The following is a 20,004-nucleotide window of genomic DNA, read 5'->3' as shown; positions in this document are numbered from 1 at the left end:
CCTCCTACTACACAGGCGGTTTCGGACGACATGGTCCGGTATCCACTGATAACCCGCAGGTTCATCAGCCGCTGAACGCTGCTAAGTCGCTGCAGGTTACAGTTTCTTCCCAGGGTCTGCCTCCAGGCCGCTGCTCCGTACCGCAAGATCGAAGTGGTCACACTTGCCAGGATCCTCCTTTTGCTACTTCGGATGGCCGAGGAGTTCGGCATCATCCGTGTGAGTGCGGCCGTGGCCATTGCGGCTCTCTTGCACACGTAATCGACATGGCTCGTAAAGCTGAGCCTGTCATCAATCATCATCGCTAAGTACTTGATTGCGCGTTTGGACACGATATTGCACGGTCCAACGGCAATGGTACCTGTTTGGGGTGAGATAAGGTTGGTGATTAGCACCATCTCGGTTTTGTGGTGGGCTAGACGCAGGCACTTGGAGTGCATACAGCTTTCCACTGCCTAGATAGCTACCGTGGCCAGTAGCTCAACCTCCGCTGTTGAGGAGCCTTTCGCCAAGAGGACTACATCATCCGCAAGTCCTATGAGTTCAGCTCCCGATGGGAGGCTCGTTCGTAGAAGTTCGTCGTAAGTGATGTTCCACAGAACCGGGCCGAGTATTGACCCCTGTGGAACACCCACCGAAACCTCTTGTGTTCGCAAACCCTCGCCGGTCATATACGCCAGTTGTCGATTGTGGAAGTAACTTTCCACAAGCCTATACAGATATGCCGGGATCCTCATTTGGATGAGCGACAACGCAATCGCTGTCCAACTGACACTGTTGAAGGCGTTCTTCACATCCAGAGTGACCACCGTGCAAAAGCGGAGGTCGATCTGCTTGGTTAGGCTGGCTCTGTCCGCTACCTCGATGACCGAGCGGATGGCATCTACAGTGTTGCGACCTCGATGGAAACCAAACTGTTTCGGAATGCCGTCCGGTCCGGGGGCCTTCCGCGGTTGGAGAGACTTGGCGATCTCGCGAAGTTCTTCCACCGTTATCCGCTCTTCGGCGCTGGTGTCCCAGTCATACGGGACTGTTGACCAGCCGAAAACATCGTGCTGTGGGAACAGCTCATTGATGATGACTCTCAGTTAACACTCCTAGTAAACAGTTAACACTCCTATCAGCCCGCCTGCCTTTTTGATTGGGCCATCCAACGCTTAACCCAGGATTCTGCCGGAGGTACCTGGTCTAAGGTCCGCTGGTGAACCATACTTTGGTTTTTTGCTCCTTGAGACAAGATCGCGCAGCTTCGGGGAGCTTAGCAATTCTTCGACCACCCTACTCGCTTCATCTAACAGGTCTTCGCTAGCTAGAGTTTCCGCCAGTCGGGCAGATGTCTCAGGTCTCATGTTTAGGATCTCAGGTTGATTAAAATTATCAGGTTTGCAATGTGCGATACGGCGGTGCGCGAAAGTTGAGTGCACTAATGGACATACAATCGTGTGAATAATAAAAAGCGCTTAAAGCAGATCATTAAATATTCCTTCAAACTTTTCAGTCTCCTTCCGGGTTATACAGTTGTCCGAAATGCATAACCAGAGGGCAAAGAATAAGGCACCGAACAGTTTTTCCGAACATTACCTTCCAAACGTTGAGGACTGACGAATCCTTCCAAGATTTGAATGATGACCATCACATAAGTAGTCAACCAAGTCCCCTTGCGTCAATCGGTTTTGGGTGCGTCTCAAAAATTCCGATTGACTACATGCATAATGTACTCCTAGGGGTCTTCAAAACTATGATGAAGATCTGGATTGAAGGAAGAGATCATGCATACAAGTTCTCAACCGAGCAAAAGGCCGAAGTTAATCGAAGATTGAAATGGATCAAACCTCAACTCTGCTCAGATTTTCAAAGGAAGCCTAGAACGATCGAAGAATTTTCGAGATTCAAGGCAACCGAATTTCGTCAGTTGTTGCTGTATACAGGACCACTCATTTTCAAAAATGTCATGGACGAACCATTTTATGGCCATTTCTTGAAACTAAGTGTGGCCATACGCATTCTATGCCACCCGGTCCTTTATATAGCCAACAACGACGTTGCTTCGAACTTATTAGAAGCCTTCGCAATTGAGTTCATACAGCTATATGGTGTGAGTTATTTTGTACACAATTTCCACGTCATAACACATCTAGCAAAAGATGCTCTCGACCATGGACCTTTGGACGACTTTTCGGCTTTTCCTTTCGAAAGCTACTTACAACAAATGCTGAAATCAATCAAAGATGCGCCAAATCCGCTTTTGCAGTTTAAAAACCGTTTAGGCGAGCAAATGAAATATTCGTCGACCAAAACTGCAACCGTTTCGAAAAAGAGGGCCAAGCATTCCGTCGTTACTGAGAGACATGTTACAATAACAGATTTTGGGAACGATTGCTATGTGCATTTCGAGAGAAAAGTATTGATGGTTAAAGAAATACGACAAAACACAAATGAATTAGTCTGTGCTGAAGTGAAAGATCTTATCCATTTCTTCACTGAACCGTTGCAATCAAAGGGTATCGGAATGTATTGTTCGGATAAGCGCGTAATAAGCGAAGATCGGTACATTGTACCTGCAAACATGGCCCTGAAAATCCAAGCTTTGGAACTAGACTCGCTTTTTACTTATACTCTTATTCTCCATTCTGATTTTTGAAAATATTTATGTATTAGGTAATTTAAGATTAGAATACTTGAAAAGAACAAATTTTAAATTACAAAATTTCATTTTCAGAAATGTCTTTCCAAGAACATTTAAAAACTGCTTCGAGTAAGTTTTGATATAATTTTTTATTCGTATACCTACTAACAAAAGTTATTTAAACAGGCCTTAATCATGCTATCCAGTACGATCATTATGAACACCTGGTAGCTGTGCATAAGGAGGCCGGAAGCATACCTAAAAGAAGCAAAATCAAACAATATAGTCAATATAACGATGATAGTACTCCTAATGCAAGGTACAAAATTGAATTCGCCCAAATCAGAGAAGCCAACGAAGGTAACTTAGAAATAAAATAATGCCAAGTTCATACGGAAGCTAAAAAAAATTCTTAAATTTTAAACAGCTCTGAGCCAACCTGCAACTGTCCAAGATCATCTGCGAGTAGCTTCTCATAAAAAAGTGCGTTTGAGCAAAGGTTATGTATTGAGTATTTCGAAAATAGATTGTGTTTGCTAAAATAATTTTTTCTAGCTTCTGCAAAGTTATTGGAAAACCTCGCTCCATGCCATGGAAAGGCCAATGAATCTGTATCAAAACAGGCGCCTCTCACCGCCAGAGGTAAGTTGAATACATTTATTGAAATACTTAAAAATTAATGAATATTTTGTTGAAGATATCACAAATAAAGGTCCATCAACTGTATTCATTGGACCGGGTAAGGCTGTTCGCGATATATCAGGTAAATGAAAAAAAAATGCTTTAGAACTTTTAAATAAATTACAAACGTTATTATAGATATCACAATGCAATCTCCTAACTAATCTCCTAAGCCTACCTCGGGTTCAGATATTATTTACAAAGAGTTGCCCAGACCGGGAAAGGCTATCCGCAAACGAGGAATTGAAGAAGGTACCTAGAATGTTTTTGATATGTATTTTAATAATTGTTCAGAAATTTATTTTTAAATTATGTTTTTTTTGTATTAATTTTATATTATTTCAGAGATTGAAGCGTTTGCTGGCGAACCAATTCAACATCACACAACATCTCCGTCCCAGATTGAATTTATGCGGAAACTTATTGAGATTGGTAATAATTTCTATTCTATAGATTGCTTTTTGAAAAATAAACGATTTTTTTTTACAGAAAACAAAATAGACTCCTTGCTGCTAATGCAAGCTGCTTGCAAGCGGCTTCATGTTGAACAGCGACAGGAGCTCGCAAAAGTGAACGAGGCACTATTTAAGAACATGCTCATAGAGCCAACCATCTCTCAAATAACGTTTCCGATTCCTAGCCAAAGTGTGTTGGAAAAGATGAAAGAATTGGCACGTTCGGAAGAAGGCAATTCCTTATTCAGGCAGAAATTTCGGCAGTACCCAACCACGGCCACCACCACCTTTTTAAAAACATTTGTGCGCCAAATATCTAGCAATGCAGATTATCATACTTGGTCTGGCAAATCAAGTCACAATTGTGGCACAGTGATTATGCCAAAGTGTGCCAGTGGATATGAAATTGTCAGAATACTTTTAGGCAAGTTTAATTCAATTTATTTTACTCGAAACAACAAATATATAAATTTTTACATTGACAGACGTTGCCCAAGCTGATTTTTCGATCCCTTTTATTTCAAAGTAGTCGAAGATTCCTTTGAATTCAGCTACAGTATTTGAAAGACCCAAATACTAGTATTTCACTAGCTACTTGCTAGCATCCTCAGTGGGTTATCGACTGAAGAAAGTGTATCATATCCCTCCCTTAAATTGTCCAAGCTAGGTAGCTCTGAATTATTTGTAGGTAAAAAGAACCTTCGAATGCTCGGCAAATGTGCCGTTGTCAGTTTCTTGGGCCTACCTACCCTTTTCTGGGTGTTGTCAGGTAGATTATTATTGTTACCCGCCCTATTTTGGGCGTTGTCAGGTAAATTATATTTCTTCCTACCTAAGAACTTGAACAGCCAACTATGACCTGGTCCGTTGTCTCCGTTCAACAGTTTAGCTGAATTTTGATTGAAAATTTCAATACTTTCCGCTACATCTAACTTCAGCGAATTACTGTTCAACGATCGAAGTAAAGAAATATTTTCTTGATCGATCAAATGGCCTGTTTCACAGATGTGTAATGCTACTGAAGATCTAGGATTCTGTGAAGGGAGAACTTTTTTCTTCGAATCTGATTTGGCAATTGCCAAATGTTCTTCGAATCTCTCTAATAACTTCCTTTTTGTTTGTCCAATGTATACCTTATCACAGTCAGAACAACTGATCTTGTACACACCGGATCTATGCAAAAGTTCCACCGGATCTTTTGTTGATCCTAAAATGGATTTCAATTGATTATTGGAACTACTAAAAACCAATTCAATATCAAATTTTGTTAACTTGGATCGTAATTCAAGAGCATTGAAGCTATTAAATTCCATCGATCTCCGTTGAAACTCGTTTTGAATTGGAGTTAAAGTAGTGAAGGATTTTCTCTGAAGAATTTTTTGTTTTTTGTTGATGATGGCTTGAATAGAACTGGATTGGTATCCATTCTTATTAGCCGTTTGGAAGATATATTGAAGTTCCTTTTCTTCCCCTTCTTTTGAGAGAGGAATCGAATTCATTCTGTGGATCATATGATGGAAAGCGGCCATCTTATGTCCTAATGAATGATTAGAGGTGCTCGGGATAACCCTCATAGTATTGGTTGGTTTCCTGTAAATCTCAAAATTGAAAAGATTATCTTCTCTCTTTATGAGAACGTCCAGGAAAGGGATTTTCTTATCCTCTTCCACTTCACAAGTGAACTTGATATTCTTATGTAAACCATTTATGGCTGTCAGGAGTTCCTCAAGAAAATCTTTGTTTACTACACAGAAAATATCGTCGACGTATCTCCACCATTTTTCGGGTAGTAAATCCTGTTTTTCAAGAGTTTCCTCCAAGTGAGCCATAAACAGTTCACAAAGAAACGGAGACAACGGGTTTCCCATTGGAGCCCCTTTTGTCTGTCTATAGAACAGATCCCTAAACTTGAAATATGTCTGTCCCATACACAAGTCAACAAGTTTCTTGTAGTTTCGCACTTTGAGTCTCCAAGCGCTGCCACTATGTTGTTGAAGCAACCAATCCTCTAACAGATTAGAAGCTTCTTTAACTGGGACGCTTGGAAATAGTGCTGAAACATCAAAAGAAACCATGATATCATCCTCCTCTATGTTGCCTGAGGCTTGAAGTCTCTTGACAAATTCCAAAGTGTTGGTTACCGATCTAGTTCTAAAAGGTTTTGGCATCCTTTTGAACTCTTCTAGTAACCATTTTGCCACTTTTTCTGTGGGTGCGTTTACACCTGAAATTATCTCCCTCATTTCATTCCCCGGTTTGTGAATCTTAGGTAAACCTTTGATTCTGGGGACGATAGGGGCTGATACTTTCAATGCGATCGGCGCAAACCCCAGAATGGGCCCACACTCTTTTAGTGTTTTTTCTACTTCCTTCACCATTTCTGGCAAAGGATCCTCTCTGCGAATTCGATAGGGGCCCTCATCGATCTTACTTTGAATTAACTGATTGTAATCAGTTTTATCCAAAATAACTACTGAGTTACCCTTATCCGCTTTCACAAAAAACACCGGTTTCTTTTTGAGCTCTTTCACCACATCAAGCTCATCCTTATTCGAGTGTCCTTTGATACCTTTCCTCAAGACTTCTGCTACTTCAGCCCTCGCACAGTCCTTTTGGGTTGAGGACAACTTGCTAGACCTAATAGCTGTCTCGACGTCCAGGACTACCTGGTCCATTCGCGGTTTCCTATGTACCGCATAGTTCAGCCCTTTGTTCAGTAGGCTCATTTGTTTATCCGTGAATTGTTCCGAAGAGCGATTCACAACAAACCCGTCCAAATCGACAACACTTGGTATTTCCCTCGATTTGACCGGTTGCCTCACCTTCAAGAGCTTCAACTTTTTGTCAAGCGTCAACTTTTTTCTTCTCGCCTCACACTCTTCAGCTACTTTCACTTTCATCAAAAAAGAAGGAAACTCTGCTTCGTATTGTTTCGCTAATTTAAGATGAAGTGCGTAACACTCCAGAGTTTTAGAATTCAACTGGGCATACATCTTTTGGATGCTGTCCCTGATGAACTCACACTGTAACTTTTTCACTAACTTATTTGGCACTTGAACACTCACTTTTATTTTATGGCTAACAGGAGTTAACCCAAAACGTAAACATTCCTTAAGAAAAGAAATGCTTTTCTGCAACCCCGCGATACACTTTTTCAATCTAATAAATTTGTTTGGTTCACTAGGCGTGGATGCCATTGTCACTAATAATCAAAGGTTTGAAGAACCTCTTAGCTGAATGAAACTATTATTTCAAAGTAGTCGAAGATTCCTTTGAATTCAGCTACAGTATTTGAAAGACCCAAATACTAGTATTTCACTAGCTACTTGCTAGCATCCTCAGTGGGTTATCGACTGAAGAAAGTGTATCATATCCCTCCCTTAAATTGTCCAAGCTAGCTCGATCCCTCTCCCATCTGCCAAACAACTTTTTATAAAGGAGTTGAATTCTTTAAATGATATGAACAAAAATAGAAATAAAAAAATGTTATAGAGAATCTAACATTCCACTTTTAAGAGGTTCGTATCATATAGTAGTACAAGACACACTATAATTTACAATTGAAGTTGAATTCAGCCTCACATTTCAGAGATAAATACACAAGAGACATATCATTACGTTGAAAAACATTGGAAGAGAAATAAATGGTTATTGAAGCCTCCACCACCTCTACATGCGAATAATGCAATCAGTGAAACTTCCCCAGATTTGATGTTCATCAACACGCAATCCATTCATCTTCTCCTAAAAACAGGTAATTTCCGTTAATAACACAAACCGAATGGTTCTTAACTATTACTTTTTCGTTCGAATATTTGCAGATTATAGGGTGCTTCGATGCTTCAAGGCTTCGTTTGAAAATTCGAGAGCAGCAGCAGAGCAGAGTTGAGGTTTGATCACTAGAAGCCCATTGTGCATCCAAAACCGATTGACACAAAAGGACTTGGTTGACTAGTAATGTGATGGCTGTCGTTTGATAATGCTTCAGTCCTCAACGTTTTGAAGGTAATGTTCGGAAAATGTCCAGCGCATTATTTTTTGTCCTCTGGTTATGCATTTCGGAAAGCTATATGTTCTACTAAAAGTATGCACATTAACTCTATTTTTTTTCAGATTATCCGTCAACCACCGTCAATCCGAAACACGTGAACAACGATCATGTGCAATGCAATATTTGAGGCCAAAATTTCAACCGAATTTAGTACAAATACCGGAAAGCGCGATGGAATACAGTATCAAGGTATACGATATCAAATCTGTTAATTCATCATTCATTCGTTTAATTGCAGACCTGGCAATGTGGATTGATCATAAATTATTAAGATCGACGCTGGTAAGAAGTCTACACAAGCTGCGCAGCAGTTCGGACATAATACTTTCTTATGCATACTGATGCATGCTGTTAGCCGATAGGTTGGTTACGTCTGCAGCACAGTTACCATTCATTTATTAATAAACTTTTTTTTTTGCTTATTTCAGCGGAGGTCAAATCACAGGGGTTAGTTCCTGCCGGATGTGAATGGAGAATAAGAGTATACTTAAGTAAAAAGCGAGTCTAGTCCCAAAGCTTGGATTTTCTGGGCCATGTTTGCAGGTACAATGTAACGATCTTCGCTAATTACGCGCTTATACGAACAATACATTTCGATACCCTTTGATTGCAACGGTTCAGTGAAGAAATGGATAAGATCTTTCACTTCAGCACAGACTAATTCATTTGTGTTTTGTCGTATTCTTTTACCATCAATACTTTTCTCTCGAAATGCACAAAGCAATCGTTCCCAAAATCTGTTATTGTGACATGTCTCTCAGTAACGACGGAATGCTTGGCCCTCTTTTTCGAAACGGTTGCAGTTTTGGTCGACGAATATTTCATTTGCTCGCCTAAACGGTTTTTAAACTGCAAAAGGTAGTTCCGAGATGGAAAGGCAACCGGAGTCGAACACTCACAGAAACTAAGATCAACGAGATGGACCGATTCCTTCGCTAGATGTGCATCCTGATGGTGAATTGATTTTCACAAGTACCTGTAACCGGTGCTGTTTGCCGATAGGTTGGTTACGTCTGCAGCACAGTTACTATTCATTTATTAATATTTTTTTTTGCTTATTTCAGCAGATACCAAATCACAGGGGTTAGTTCCCGCCGGATGTGTCTTCAATTTTATCGCGGAGCCGACATGCAAGAGGTCAATCCATTTCTGTTACGTTTGTATGGAGTGTACGGCCAAAACCGAGGTCTAATTCGATTCAACTTCGGAACCACTTGAACGACAACAGATCATAATATTCATTTGGGCACACATGGCCATCCCAGGAAAGTTCAATCTGCAGTATGATCGGGCTGTTATCCTCAAAAACGATACCTTCTTCATCAATGTTGATGGCAAGAACTGCCAACTCTTGGGAGATCCCAACAAGCTTGCAGACTTACCGACATCGAGACATTGCTGTCGGTTGTTGACTATGTCAATCTAAAGAATTCATGCGTTGAACTATCGGCTTAGGATGCTCTGTACGGCCCAGCAGCAGCTGCCGAACCACCCGGGATTGCCGCGCAGTTTGGTCGCGGTGTTGTATTATGACGGAAGGAAGTCGCTTGTGGCCAGCTTGAAAGAGCTTTTCCAGACGCGAACCGGTGTTAGCTGGTGCACAAATGCGTCAGAGGTAATAATATAAAAAAAACGAATACCTATATAGCAAATTCAAAATGATTTTTTAAATTCACAGGAAATAACCCAGGAAATTCGGCCGCTCAAAGTGGACTGCCACGGGGGACAATTGTGCAGGAAACTCCCCACCCGGTTTCCACATCCTACTACAAGTCAACACCATATCCGACTTCCTTAGGCTGCCTCTGCACATCATCGTCGAAGCCTGTTCCATCTTTGACACCTTCACACCATTCCCCGGACGCAAAAATATCGAGGAGACCTCCCTACATGCGTTACAGATCCTGTACCGGGCTCTCAAATCACAGGATGGCGAATTTTTGGCGTTCGAAGCAGCCAATCATCTGCCCCATTGGGCAAATCTTATAAAAAACATGAAAAAAATTCTAGCGCATTATAAATATTTTTTTTTCATAATATTGTATACATATATTGCCAAAAAAAAATTAATAAAATTATCCATAGAAATAATGTTGTTTTATTTCAAAAAAATTGGAATCCGAACAAAAATTTACATCAGGGCAGAAAAACAACAGGGCAAAGCGTTCGGATTTTTTGTCCGATTTCGATCGGAAAACCGTCAAATTTGATGGGAAAACCATCTGATTTTGGTAGGAAATCTAACCGATTTCCGTCTTGAAACGACCCGGTTGTTTTGACAGCTCACTCGCAAAAACTTATCGTCGTCAGGAAAGTTGTTTCACCAGGGCACTGAATTCGTCGGAAATCGGTTGGATTTCTCGTCAGAATTCTAACCGATTCACGGGTTGAACGGTTCGAAATCCTACCGATTTTGGGCCGATTTTTCGATCCGGGTTACCATGGTCTCCAATTTTCATTCAATCATTTGAATCTAGACTGCTTTGGAAGTACACAATCGAATAACTTTTTCACCGCCAAATGAAAACTTATAAGTTTCAGGTTGCTATGGAAGTCAGTAAACAAAACATTCAGACCGGTCCGCATAACAGTCAAATGAAAGAAATTTTTTTAGATTGAAAATCATCGCTTTCATTTTCATGCCTTGCTGAAAATCTTCAAATAAGTAAATTATTAGTCTAAAAATACAAATTTATAGGACGTTTTTTACAGAATCAAGCTATCAAAATTGCAAAAAAAATATTTTTTTTTAATATTAAAATTTGTTGATGCTTTTAAATCAATTCCTCTTACTTAAATAAAAAATAAATATAAATATTAAATGAATTTAGAGCTCTTGGCTTAGTTCCCTTTTAAAATAGTTTATAATCACAGAAAAACTAAATTGAACAAAAAAAAAAACATAACAATAACAGTTTTAATTTTGTTTGAAATTGAAGATCTCGATTTTCATTTGAAAATCATAAGGTGCACTGTGAAAATCATTAACGTCATCATCATTCGGAACACCGAGGAATTTCAACTGAAATCATCGTGGAGCAAACTTACAGTAGCTTGTTTTGGCCTTTCATTTGAAATGGGTTTCTGTTGTGAATGTGAAAATTGGAGACGCTGCTCCTTACATAGATGCTCTTCCACAAGAATAAGCGCTACTCTGGTTTCACCAATACAATAGCATTATAACTTTAAGCTCTAGCTTCAAACACGCTTATGTGACAACACTCACAAGATACGTCGAATTACACGTTGAACGCAGCAAAAAATTTCTATAAATACGGAATCTAAAACACGGTTGATCTTTTTTTTTCTTGCGTGTAATTACAAAAAGATGTAATTTTAAACTTCTTTCGATGTAATATTAGTCTTTGTTCCAAAATTGAATAAAAATAAACTGTTGCGATTTAATTTTACATTGCGTTATGCAAAAATCAACCACTCAATGAAATTTATATGAAAAACAGTGTAAAATTATATCTGTTCGATTTAAAATTGAATGCAAATATTTAACTTGGGCTTTTTATATTTCAAGTTGGTTTGCGCATCGGGCACAAAGTAAACAAGTTGGAAAATTATTCGGAAACGAGTCGTTCAAAGGCGGCAGCTACAGAGAAACTTCAAGAGTCTTTTAAAGTACACGCAGAAAAAATTATTTTAGAAACAATAAGATTTCGAACGAAAATAATAAAATTTTTGGTTGGGAAAAAGCACAAATATATTTCTGGTAACACTGACTAAAATTATCGATTTAATTTAAACTTATCGTTTGATTGAAAACGAAATACCCCCTTTTTGAAAATGATCCACCATTCTTGTCAAAATAACAAAAAAAATTTGATTATAAACTAAAACAAAATGTGAGGTTCAAAACAGCGAAAAAAATCAGGTAAAAAATAATGCATGGAGTTTATGATTTGAAATAATTTTCTTTTTCTTTCAATAAGACAGAGCAATTATTTTAGGTTTTCGGATCTTTTCATTATATTTAGAATCCATTTTATTATTTAGTCAATTAATTTTTTAAACTTATTATTATTTTGGTTACTTTGATTTTCTCGGGAATCGAGTCATCCTCTTCAAGCAACAGCAGCAGCGGCACCTCCTCCATAACCGCGCACTGGTCAACAGCCCAACCGGTGTTGTTGCTGCTCGGTGGTCAAATTCGGCCATGTTCTAAAATAAAATAAAAATGTAAGAAGCATAAGATTTTTCAAATGTAAAAAAAAACATTACCTTCAAAACTATTCCTGCCGGTTCCTTAGGAGGTTCCAACTCTCGAAAAAATATCCTCCGCGATTCCACCGCTGCTGCTGACCTCCTCCCTCAATTTTCGCAGTTTTCGCCATGGTGTGTTCGTATCAGATGAATCATAATTTTCTCATTCTTTTTTCTTTTTTTGTTTATGTTTATTTTGTTTTTCAACTACACGTTTATTCAAAAACAACTAGGTTTGCGTTTGAACACAAACCAAATTTAGATTTTTAGTAATAAAAAATGAGTGTGCAAAAATTACAAAATTTTGTTATTATTTCCAATCGATTTTTTCATGAAAATAACGGAAAAATATGCATTGGGAAAACAAAACAAAATAACAAAACGTTTTGTTGAACCGACTCCCCGTCTTTTTTCTGCGTGTAGTAAGTTTATGAGACGTGAAATAAAGAATGCGGTTGAAACTGATGAGTTTTCTCTCCATTACAGCAAGGCCAGATTTTCCGCAGTGGCTGATATCCGGACAGTGATTATCCGGAGAAAGTTTTGTCAGAACAATTCAGTGTGCAGGTGATGCTTAAAGAAAAATTATAATGTCCCGGAACCATTCGAGGATGCTGATGACGCTGATCCGAAAAACATCCTCGTGCTGGGAATCATCGGATGCAACAAAAATTTCAGCTAACTTTCCGTGATGCTTTTTTAAGTTCAGTTTTGGCAATAAATGTGAATTTAAAATGATACATGATACATCATTCAAAGACAAAACAAAAACCTGAATATTTAACAATACTATCAAGATTTACGATAGTAAATTTTAAAATTTATATCCCTGTGTATATTTGCACGACGGCTTTTGTGATCCGATCTCGTGCATTGATTTCGATCTAAATTTACACGCCTCAAAAATTACATCCTTGAAAAAATTAAACCGTGATAAAATTTTACATCAAAATCGATGTTCCGTTTTCGTGCATCGCTTTCGATCTAAATTAACACTAATTTTTCTTGCTGTGTACACCCAAAATTCAGCCTCTGTGCCAATGGCGTGTAGTCAATTTCATAGCATCATTGGTACAAGAAGATAACGCGACCGGCACTGATTCGATTTGCGCCCACCGGCATTAACTTCCCGGCGCAACCGAATTGCGTATGTCTGAATGAAACAAAATAAAAACGTTTTCGCGTCCCTCCCCATCGCATCACAAGACGAAGAAGGATGGAAATAAATACCGGCCAACACCAGGCAGCCAGCGAACCGAGCACTGTGCGTGTGAATGTAGTAAAAGCAACAACAAAAACATCCTTCTAATTCAATCCACCAGCAAACACGGCCGAGCTGTGCGTGTGTATGTAGCAAAAGCAACAACAAAAACATTCCTTCAATTTACCGGCAAACAACACCGGCTAAGCTGCCCGGCTTTAGCAGCTGGGTATATGTAACGTGTGTATGTAATAGCAGGCAGTAAGCAAACACAGTTCTCATTCAATGGGTTTCCCGTTCCTTCACTCCCGTTCCCTTTCCCGTTTCCATCTTAAGACAATGGAATGCATTGAAAGGAGGCCAAACGCCGGGAAGCCGCCGTTGTACGTTATTTTGTGATTGATCGGTAACAGAAAGCCTATGACAAATATCCCTCGTCCTGCATAAAGCTAGAATAGTACACTGGTTAGAATGTCGGACTGGCAAGATCATGTAATTGGTGATTTGAGATCGATTCTCGCTACGGCGCTGTGGTTTTAATTTTTATTTTCTTGTTTCTGGGATGAATTATCCAATAGTAAGGAAATCCCATAGAATATTTTTCTTGTTTCGCTTGAATGTAGTGGTCATCATTTTGATTGGGAGCCGAGTCCTTATGCCAGTTACGGTTTTTCAAACATACCGTCTTCGGCACAGTGCACATTTCAGCGCATTATCGGCACAGAGATTTGCTAAATAGGCATTGGATTTTTGCAACCTCTTCTATGGGTGTAGGTTCACATTTTATTACCTTATCAATCATAGACCCTACAGGGTGAAAATAGCACGTTTTGTGTAAATTTAAAAATAACCAATCATTTTTTCTGACTAAGTCAATTTGATGTCCCATAAACTTCAAAACTTTTGATGTACAACCGGTATGATTACCTGTGACCTGTGAGTTTTTAGAAGCCATTGAAGTTGGATAGTGTTGCATCATGCCCAGTTGACGGTACCTATATAAACACACCAAAGTTGTCGCATAACATTAGAGGTTCATTCCACGAGCTTGTCCACCACAAAGGTCCTTTTGTTTCATCTACACCCAAAATTCAGCCTCTGTGTCAATGGCGTGTAGTCAATTACATACACCCATAGAAGAGGTAACAGAAATCCAATGCCTTTTTAGCAAATCTCTGTGCCGCTAATGCTCTGAAATGTGCACTGTGCCGAAGACGGTATGTTTGAAAAACCGTAACTGGCATAAGGACTCGGCTTCCAACCACAATGATGACCACTACATTCAAGCGAAACAAGAAAAACATTTTATGGGATTTCGTTCCTATTGGATAATCCATCCCAGAAACAAGAAAATAAAAATAATAACCACAGCGCCGTGGGGAGATTCGAACTCATATCACCATTCAAATCGTCTTGCCAGTCCGACATCTTAACCAGTGCACCATTTGAGCTTCATGTAGGACGAGGGCTGTTTGTCATAGGCTTTCTGCCACCGATCAATCACAAAAAAAACGTACAACGGAGGCTTCCCGGCGTTTGGCCTCCTTTCAAGGTATTCCTTTGTTTTGTGATGGAAACGGGAAAGGGAACGGGAGTGAAGGAACGGGAAACCCATTGAATGAGAACTGTGTTTGCTTACTGCCTGCTATTACATACACACGCTACATATACACAGCTGCTAAAGCCGGGCAGCTTGGCCGTTGGTTGTTTGCCGGTGAATTGGAGGAATGTTTTTGTTGTTGCTTTTGCTTAGCCAGCAATGTTTTTTTTGTTGCTTTTACTGCATACACACGCACAGCTTGGCCGTGGTTTGCCGGTGCCGTTGGATTGAATTAGAAGGATATTTTTGTTGTTGCTTTTGCTACATTCACACGCACAGTGCTCGGTTCGCGGGCTGCCTGGTGTTGGCCGGTATCTATTTCCATCCTTCTTTGTCTTGTGATGCGATAGGGAGGGACGTGCAAACGTTTTTATTTTGTTTCTTTCAGACATACGCAATTGGGTTAACTTGGGAGATTAATGCCAGTGGGAGCAAATCGAATCAGCACCGGTCGCGTTATCTTCTTGAACCAATGATGCTATGTAATTGACTACACGCCATTGACACAGAGGCTGAATTTTGGGTGTAGCATCATTGGTTCAAGAAGATAACGCGACCGGTGCTGATTCGATTTGCTCCCACTGGCATTAATCTCCCAAGTTAACCCAATTGCGTATGTCTGAAAGAAACAAAATAAAAACGTTTGCACGTCCCTCCCTATCGCATCACAAGACAAAGAAGGATGGAAATAGATACCGGCCAACACCAGGCAGCCCGCGAACCGAGCACTGTGCGTGTGAATGTACACCCATAGAAGAGGTTGCAAAAATCCAATGCCTATTTAGCACATCTCTGTGCCGATAATGCGCTGAAATGTGCACTGTGCCGAAGATGATATGTTTGAAAAACCGTAACTGGCATAAGGACTCGGCTCCCAACTAAAATGATGCATGACCACTACATTCAAGCAAAACAAGAAAAACATTTGATGGGATTTCGTTCCTATTGGATAATTCATCCCAGAAACAAGAAAATAAAAATATAAAACCACAGCGCCCGTAGAGAGAATCGAACTCATATCACAAACCAAATGGTCTTGCCAGACCGACATCTTAACCAGTGTACTATTTGAGCTTCATGCAGGAAGAGGGATATTTGTCATAGGCATTCTGCCACCGATCAATCACAAAAGAAACGCACGACAGTGGCTTCCCGGCGTTTGGCCTCCTTTCAAGGTATTCATTTGTCTTGCGATGGAAACGGGAAAGGGAACGGGAGTGGAGGAAACGGGAAAGGGAACGGGAGTGGAGGAAACGGGAAACCCATTGAATGAGAACTGTGCTTTGCTTACTGCCTGCTATTACATACACACGCTACATATACACAGCTGCTAAAGCCGGGCAGCTTGGCCGGTGCTTGTTTGCCGGTGAATTGAAGGAATATTTATATTCTTGTTGCTTTTGCTACATACACACGCACAGCTTAGCCGCGGTTGTTTGCCTGCGAATTGAATTGAAGGAATGTTTTTTTTTGTTGTTGCTTTTACTGCATACACACGCACAGCTCGGCCGTGGTTGTTTGCCGGTGGATTGAAGGGATTGAATTAGAAGGATGTTTTTGTTGTTGCTTTTGCTACATTCACACGCACAGTGCTCGGTTCGCTGGCTGCCTGCTGTTGGCCGGTATTTATTTCCATCCTTCTTCGTCTTGTGATGCGATAGGGAGGGACGTGAAAGCGTTTTTATTTTGTTTCTTTCAGACATACGCAATTCGGTTAACTTGGGAGATTAATGCCGGTGGGAGCAAATCGAATCAGCACCGATCGCGTTATCTTCTTGTACCAATGATGCTATGTAATTGACTACACGCCATTGGCACAGAGGCTGAATTTTGGGTGTAGCAAAAGCAACAACAAAAATATCCTTCTAATTCAATCCAACGGCACCGGCAAACCACGGCCAAGCTGTGCGTGTGTATGCAGTAAAAGCAACAAAAAAAACATTGCTGGCTAAGCAAAAGCAACAACAAAAACATTCCTCCAATTCACCGGCAAACAACCAACGGCCAAGCTGCCCGGCTTTAGCAGCTGTGTATATGTAGCGTGTGTATGTAATAGCAGGCAGTAAGCAAACACAGTTCTCATTCAATGGGTTTCCCGTTCCTTCACTCCCGTTCCCTTTCCCGTTTCCATCACAAAACAAAGGAATACCTTGAAAGGAGGCCAAACGCCGGGAAGCCTCCGTTGTACGTTTTTTTTTGTGATTGATCGGTGGCAGAAAGCCTATGACAAACAGCCCTCGTCCTGCATGAAGCTCAAATGGTGCACTGGTTAAGATGTCGGACTGGCAAGACGATTTGAATGGTGATATGAGTTCGAATCTCCCCACGACGCTGTGGTTATTATTTTTATTTTCTTGTTTCTGGGATGGATTATCCAATAGGAACGAAATCCCATAAAATGTTTTTCTTGTTTCGCTTGAATGTAGTGGTCATCATTGTGGTTGGAAGCCGAGTCCTTATGCCAGTTACGGTTTTTCAAACATACCGTCTTCGGCACAGTGCACATTTCAGTTAAGATGTCGGACTGGCAAGACGATTTGAATGGTGATATGAGTTCGAATCTCCCCACGGCGCTGTGGTTATTATTTTTATTTTCTTGTTTCTGGGATGGATTATCCAATAGGAACGAAATCCCATAAAATGTTTTTCTTGTTTCGCTTGAATGTAGTGGTCATCATTTTGGTTGGAAGCCGAGTCCTTATGCCAGTTACGGTTTTTCAAACATACCGTCTTCGGCACAGTGCACATTTCAGAGCATTATCGGCACAGAGATTTGCTAAAAAGGCATTGGATTTCTGTTACCTCTTCTATGGGTGTATTTGTGTAAGATCATCTACATTTACATCATTTGATTCCAACTACTATAAGGCCAATAACATAGTGAGTGCGATGTGATTAGAACCGGCGATGCAGCGTACTTGTTTTGTGTTAGTTTTACCGCTTTTAATATCTTTAAACATGCTAAAAAAATTTACATTGCCGTTATCCAATTAACAGGATTTTTTTTTATTTTTCTTTTATTTTTTGATCAAGTATTGCGGTAACTGAGTAAGGCATGTAAGTTGAAATATTTTTTAAAGTTGTCCACATCTGAACCAAATATATTTCAAATTACAGCTGATTTGGCGAAGAAAAAATGGAAGAATCTATGTGACACCTTTTCGAAGGAGTTGCGGAAGATAGTGAAATGCAGATCAGGTGACGCTTGCAGGTTGAACTTTAAAGCGTATACCACATGGCCTTATTTTGAGTCGATGATGTTTCTTCGACATCAACTTAAACCCTGAAAGTCTTTTAATCCATGAATCATGTTGACGAAGGCGATGTGGAACTGTTGTTCGAGGAAAGCTTGGACGAAAGTGTTCTATATCCGGAAGATTCTGGAACTTCAAAACATACATGGAACACATTCCCGTACTCAGGTCAACGAGGACAGAATATCCAATAAATGTGCACAGCAGCAGCTAGTCGACGTAGAGGCTAGGAAGCGAGAGCTTCTGGAAGAAAAGACGAACCGCAAGACAAATCCAGAAGATGAAGACGATGCGGATTTTTTTTGAGAATGCTTTCGCATGTCCGCATTATGGAACCGGAAGATAAAATGGATTCTCGCGTGGAAGTGCAATACGCGTATGAGAAGAAAAAGCAGAAAAAAATTGTCCCGGTGCCTCACACGTCATCGATGGAAGACCGAAACAAACGCAGTAAGACATCCCTTGTTGACATAACCCCGTTGCAACACTACCAAAACACTTCAAAAGTCTATTCCGGATCCATTCACATGGAAGTTTAAGTATTGAATCAGCGCTCTTATTCGGTAATTACTTCACCAACAAGCTCGAGCGTAGCTTCCAGCTTCTAGGTACCAATAAGCAGAAAACTGTTTTCAGAGCGTACGGGTCTTCAAAGCTGATCTGATTGTATTCCAACACAGGAAGCCGATCAAAGGCTTCTACGGTGTGTTGAACTAATGAGAGAGAACAGATGTTCTGGTTCTAAAAAAGCTTATACACTCACATTTTTCCATGCCGTGTAATCCGCGCTTCACTAATAATCGGTCGATGTCTTCCTGAAGCACAACACAATCCAATATCAAGTAAATAGGGCTTGTGATATAGCTCAGTTGGCAAGTCTGTTGTCTCGTGAGCAGATGTCCGCGAGATCGAGCCCAAGAGTAAACATCGAACACAGTTGTGCCGGATAAGTTTCGCAATAACGATCCGCCAACTGTTACGTTGATAAAGTCGCGAATGCCATAATGATGGTAAAACGACTATAATCGAAACAAAAAAAAAATCAAGTAAATGTTAAGGTAGATTTTAAAATCATCTGCGAACTGCAGTTTCAGAAGGACTGAAGGAATGTCGCCAGGTCGGGCTTTACGAACTAAGTTGTGGCTCCTCCGTAACTCAGAACTTCACCTGTTGTTTTTACCCTCCATAAATAAATTTAACCCCATTTTCCACTTAACTCCCCCTAACCCGTTGCTTAGCTCATTAGGTTGATAAAAAAAACGTTTTCTGAGGAAAACCATAAAGAGGTTTTTAAAAAATCGAAGAAGGTTAAGAGAGCGTGATGAAACAGATCCGCGAATACACGCGGCCCCTATGTCATAAGCAAGGTTGCCGAAAAAAAATGTGTTTTTGACAAAAAAAAATTCTCGAATTCTGTGATTTGAACCTAAAATTCTGGGACGGTTTTCTGTGACACTTTTTTATGAAGTTCATAGGGAAATCATGTCAAACATCAACAAAATGGAAATTCATTACAGTTTTAACTGAAAAATTTCAATTTACATTACTTTGTTTTCATATTTTCATAAATTATAGTCAGAAATAAAAAGTCGAAAATGACAAAAAAAATATAATTTTGGAAATCGGTACAAAATTTAGAAATTCTGTGAATTCTTTGAAAATTTTAAAAATTCTGTGATCTGTGACACAGATTCTGTGACGAAACTTTGCTCAAAATTCTGTGATAATACAGATTTTTCTGTGATTTCGGCAACCTTGGTCATAAGTCGCAATTCGCTAATTCGCTTTCCCAAAACACTCCGCATCGCATTTACTATGACTACGGCCTATCTTAATTCTCAATTTGCTCCATAATTTGTCGACCGTATTGGTGAAAAGTGATGTCCTTTTTAGTAAAAAAAAAACATTTTAAGATTATGAAATT

General features: G+C 39.9%; 3 protein-coding genes and 1 long non-coding RNA gene across 5 annotated transcripts; 3 read left to right on the top strand and 1 right to left on the bottom strand.

The window, feature by feature from the left end:
• The first annotated feature begins 1,705 nt into the window (after nucleotides 1-1,705).
• Nucleotides 1,706-4,174, top strand: LOC129740380 (uncharacterized). 2 transcript variants are annotated; one of them, XM_055732037.1, is made up of 3 exons: nucleotides 1,706-3,559; nucleotides 3,653-3,739; nucleotides 3,797-4,174. In XM_055732037.1, exon 1 carries the CDS (start codon nucleotides 1,706-1,708, stop codon nucleotides 2,639-2,641), a length of 936 nt encoding a protein of 311 aa, XP_055588012.1. In that variant the 3' UTR covers nucleotides 2,642-3,559; nucleotides 3,653-3,739; nucleotides 3,797-4,174. The 2 variants fall into 2 exon arrangements, with proteins under 2 accessions (XP_055588012.1, XP_055588011.1); XM_055732036.1 differs by having other exon boundaries at nucleotides 1,706-3,739.
• LOC129737608 (uncharacterized) lies at nucleotides 2,791-6,488 on the bottom strand. The gene is made up of 2 exons (XM_055728769.1): nucleotides 6,091-6,488; nucleotides 2,791-2,884 (listed from the first exon to the last, which is right to left on the bottom strand). Exons 1-2 carry the CDS (start codon nucleotides 6,486-6,488, stop codon nucleotides 2,791-2,793), a joined length of 492 nt encoding a protein of 163 aa, XP_055584744.1.
• A 1,562-nt stretch (nucleotides 6,489-8,050) lies between these two features.
• Nucleotides 8,051-9,819, top strand: LOC129740077 (uncharacterized). Its single transcript, XR_008736091.1, has 4 exons — nucleotides 8,051-8,175; nucleotides 8,242-8,815; nucleotides 8,878-9,428; nucleotides 9,492-9,819. It is a non-coding gene; the product is annotated as an uncharacterized LOC129740077 (long non-coding RNA).
• Nucleotides 9,820-17,342: 7,523 nt separating this feature from the next.
• LOC129737607 (uncharacterized) lies at nucleotides 17,343-18,386 on the top strand. The gene is made up of 3 exons (XM_055728768.1): nucleotides 17,343-17,370; nucleotides 17,944-18,104; nucleotides 18,147-18,386. The coding sequence occupies exons 1-3, from the start codon at nucleotides 17,343-17,345 to the stop codon at nucleotides 18,384-18,386; spliced, it is 429 nt and encodes a 142-aa protein (XP_055584743.1).
• Nucleotides 18,387-20,004: the final 1,618 nt, after the last annotated feature.

The sequence above is a fragment of the Uranotaenia lowii genome, chromosome 1, assembly GCF_029784155.1.
Source record: "Uranotaenia lowii strain MFRU-FL chromosome 1, ASM2978415v1, whole genome shotgun sequence".
NCBI classification, from domain to species: Eukaryota; Metazoa; Arthropoda; class Insecta; order Diptera; family Culicidae; genus Uranotaenia; species Uranotaenia lowii.
This window is presented reverse-complemented; position numbering and strand designations above follow the sequence as displayed.

Excerpts from the sequence above, each read along its gene's own strand:
- LOC129740380 (XM_055732037.1), top strand. The coding sequence starts at position 1,706 with ATGCATAATGTACTCCTAGGGGTCTTCAAAACTATGATGAAGATCTGG.
- LOC129737608 (XM_055728769.1), bottom strand. The coding sequence starts at position 6,488 with ATGAGCCTACTGAACAAAGGGCTGAACTATGCGGTACATAGGAAACCG. Across the intron at positions 2,885-6,090 it reads GAGTGTGGGCCCATTCTGGG|GTATGCTTCCGGCCTCCTTA; the intron begins GTTTGCGCCGAT and ends TGCTTCTTTTAG.
- LOC129737607 (XM_055728768.1), top strand. The coding sequence starts at position 17,343 with ATGTCGGACTGGCAAGACGATTTGAATG. Across the intron at positions 17,371-17,943 it reads CTGGCAAGACGATTTGAATG|CTGATTTGGCGAAGAAAAAA; the intron begins GTGATATGAGTT and ends TTCAAATTACAG. Across the intron at positions 18,105-18,146 it reads TGTTTCTTCGACATCAACTT|GCGATGTGGAACTGTTGTTC; the intron begins AAACCCTGAAAG and ends ATGTTGACGAAG.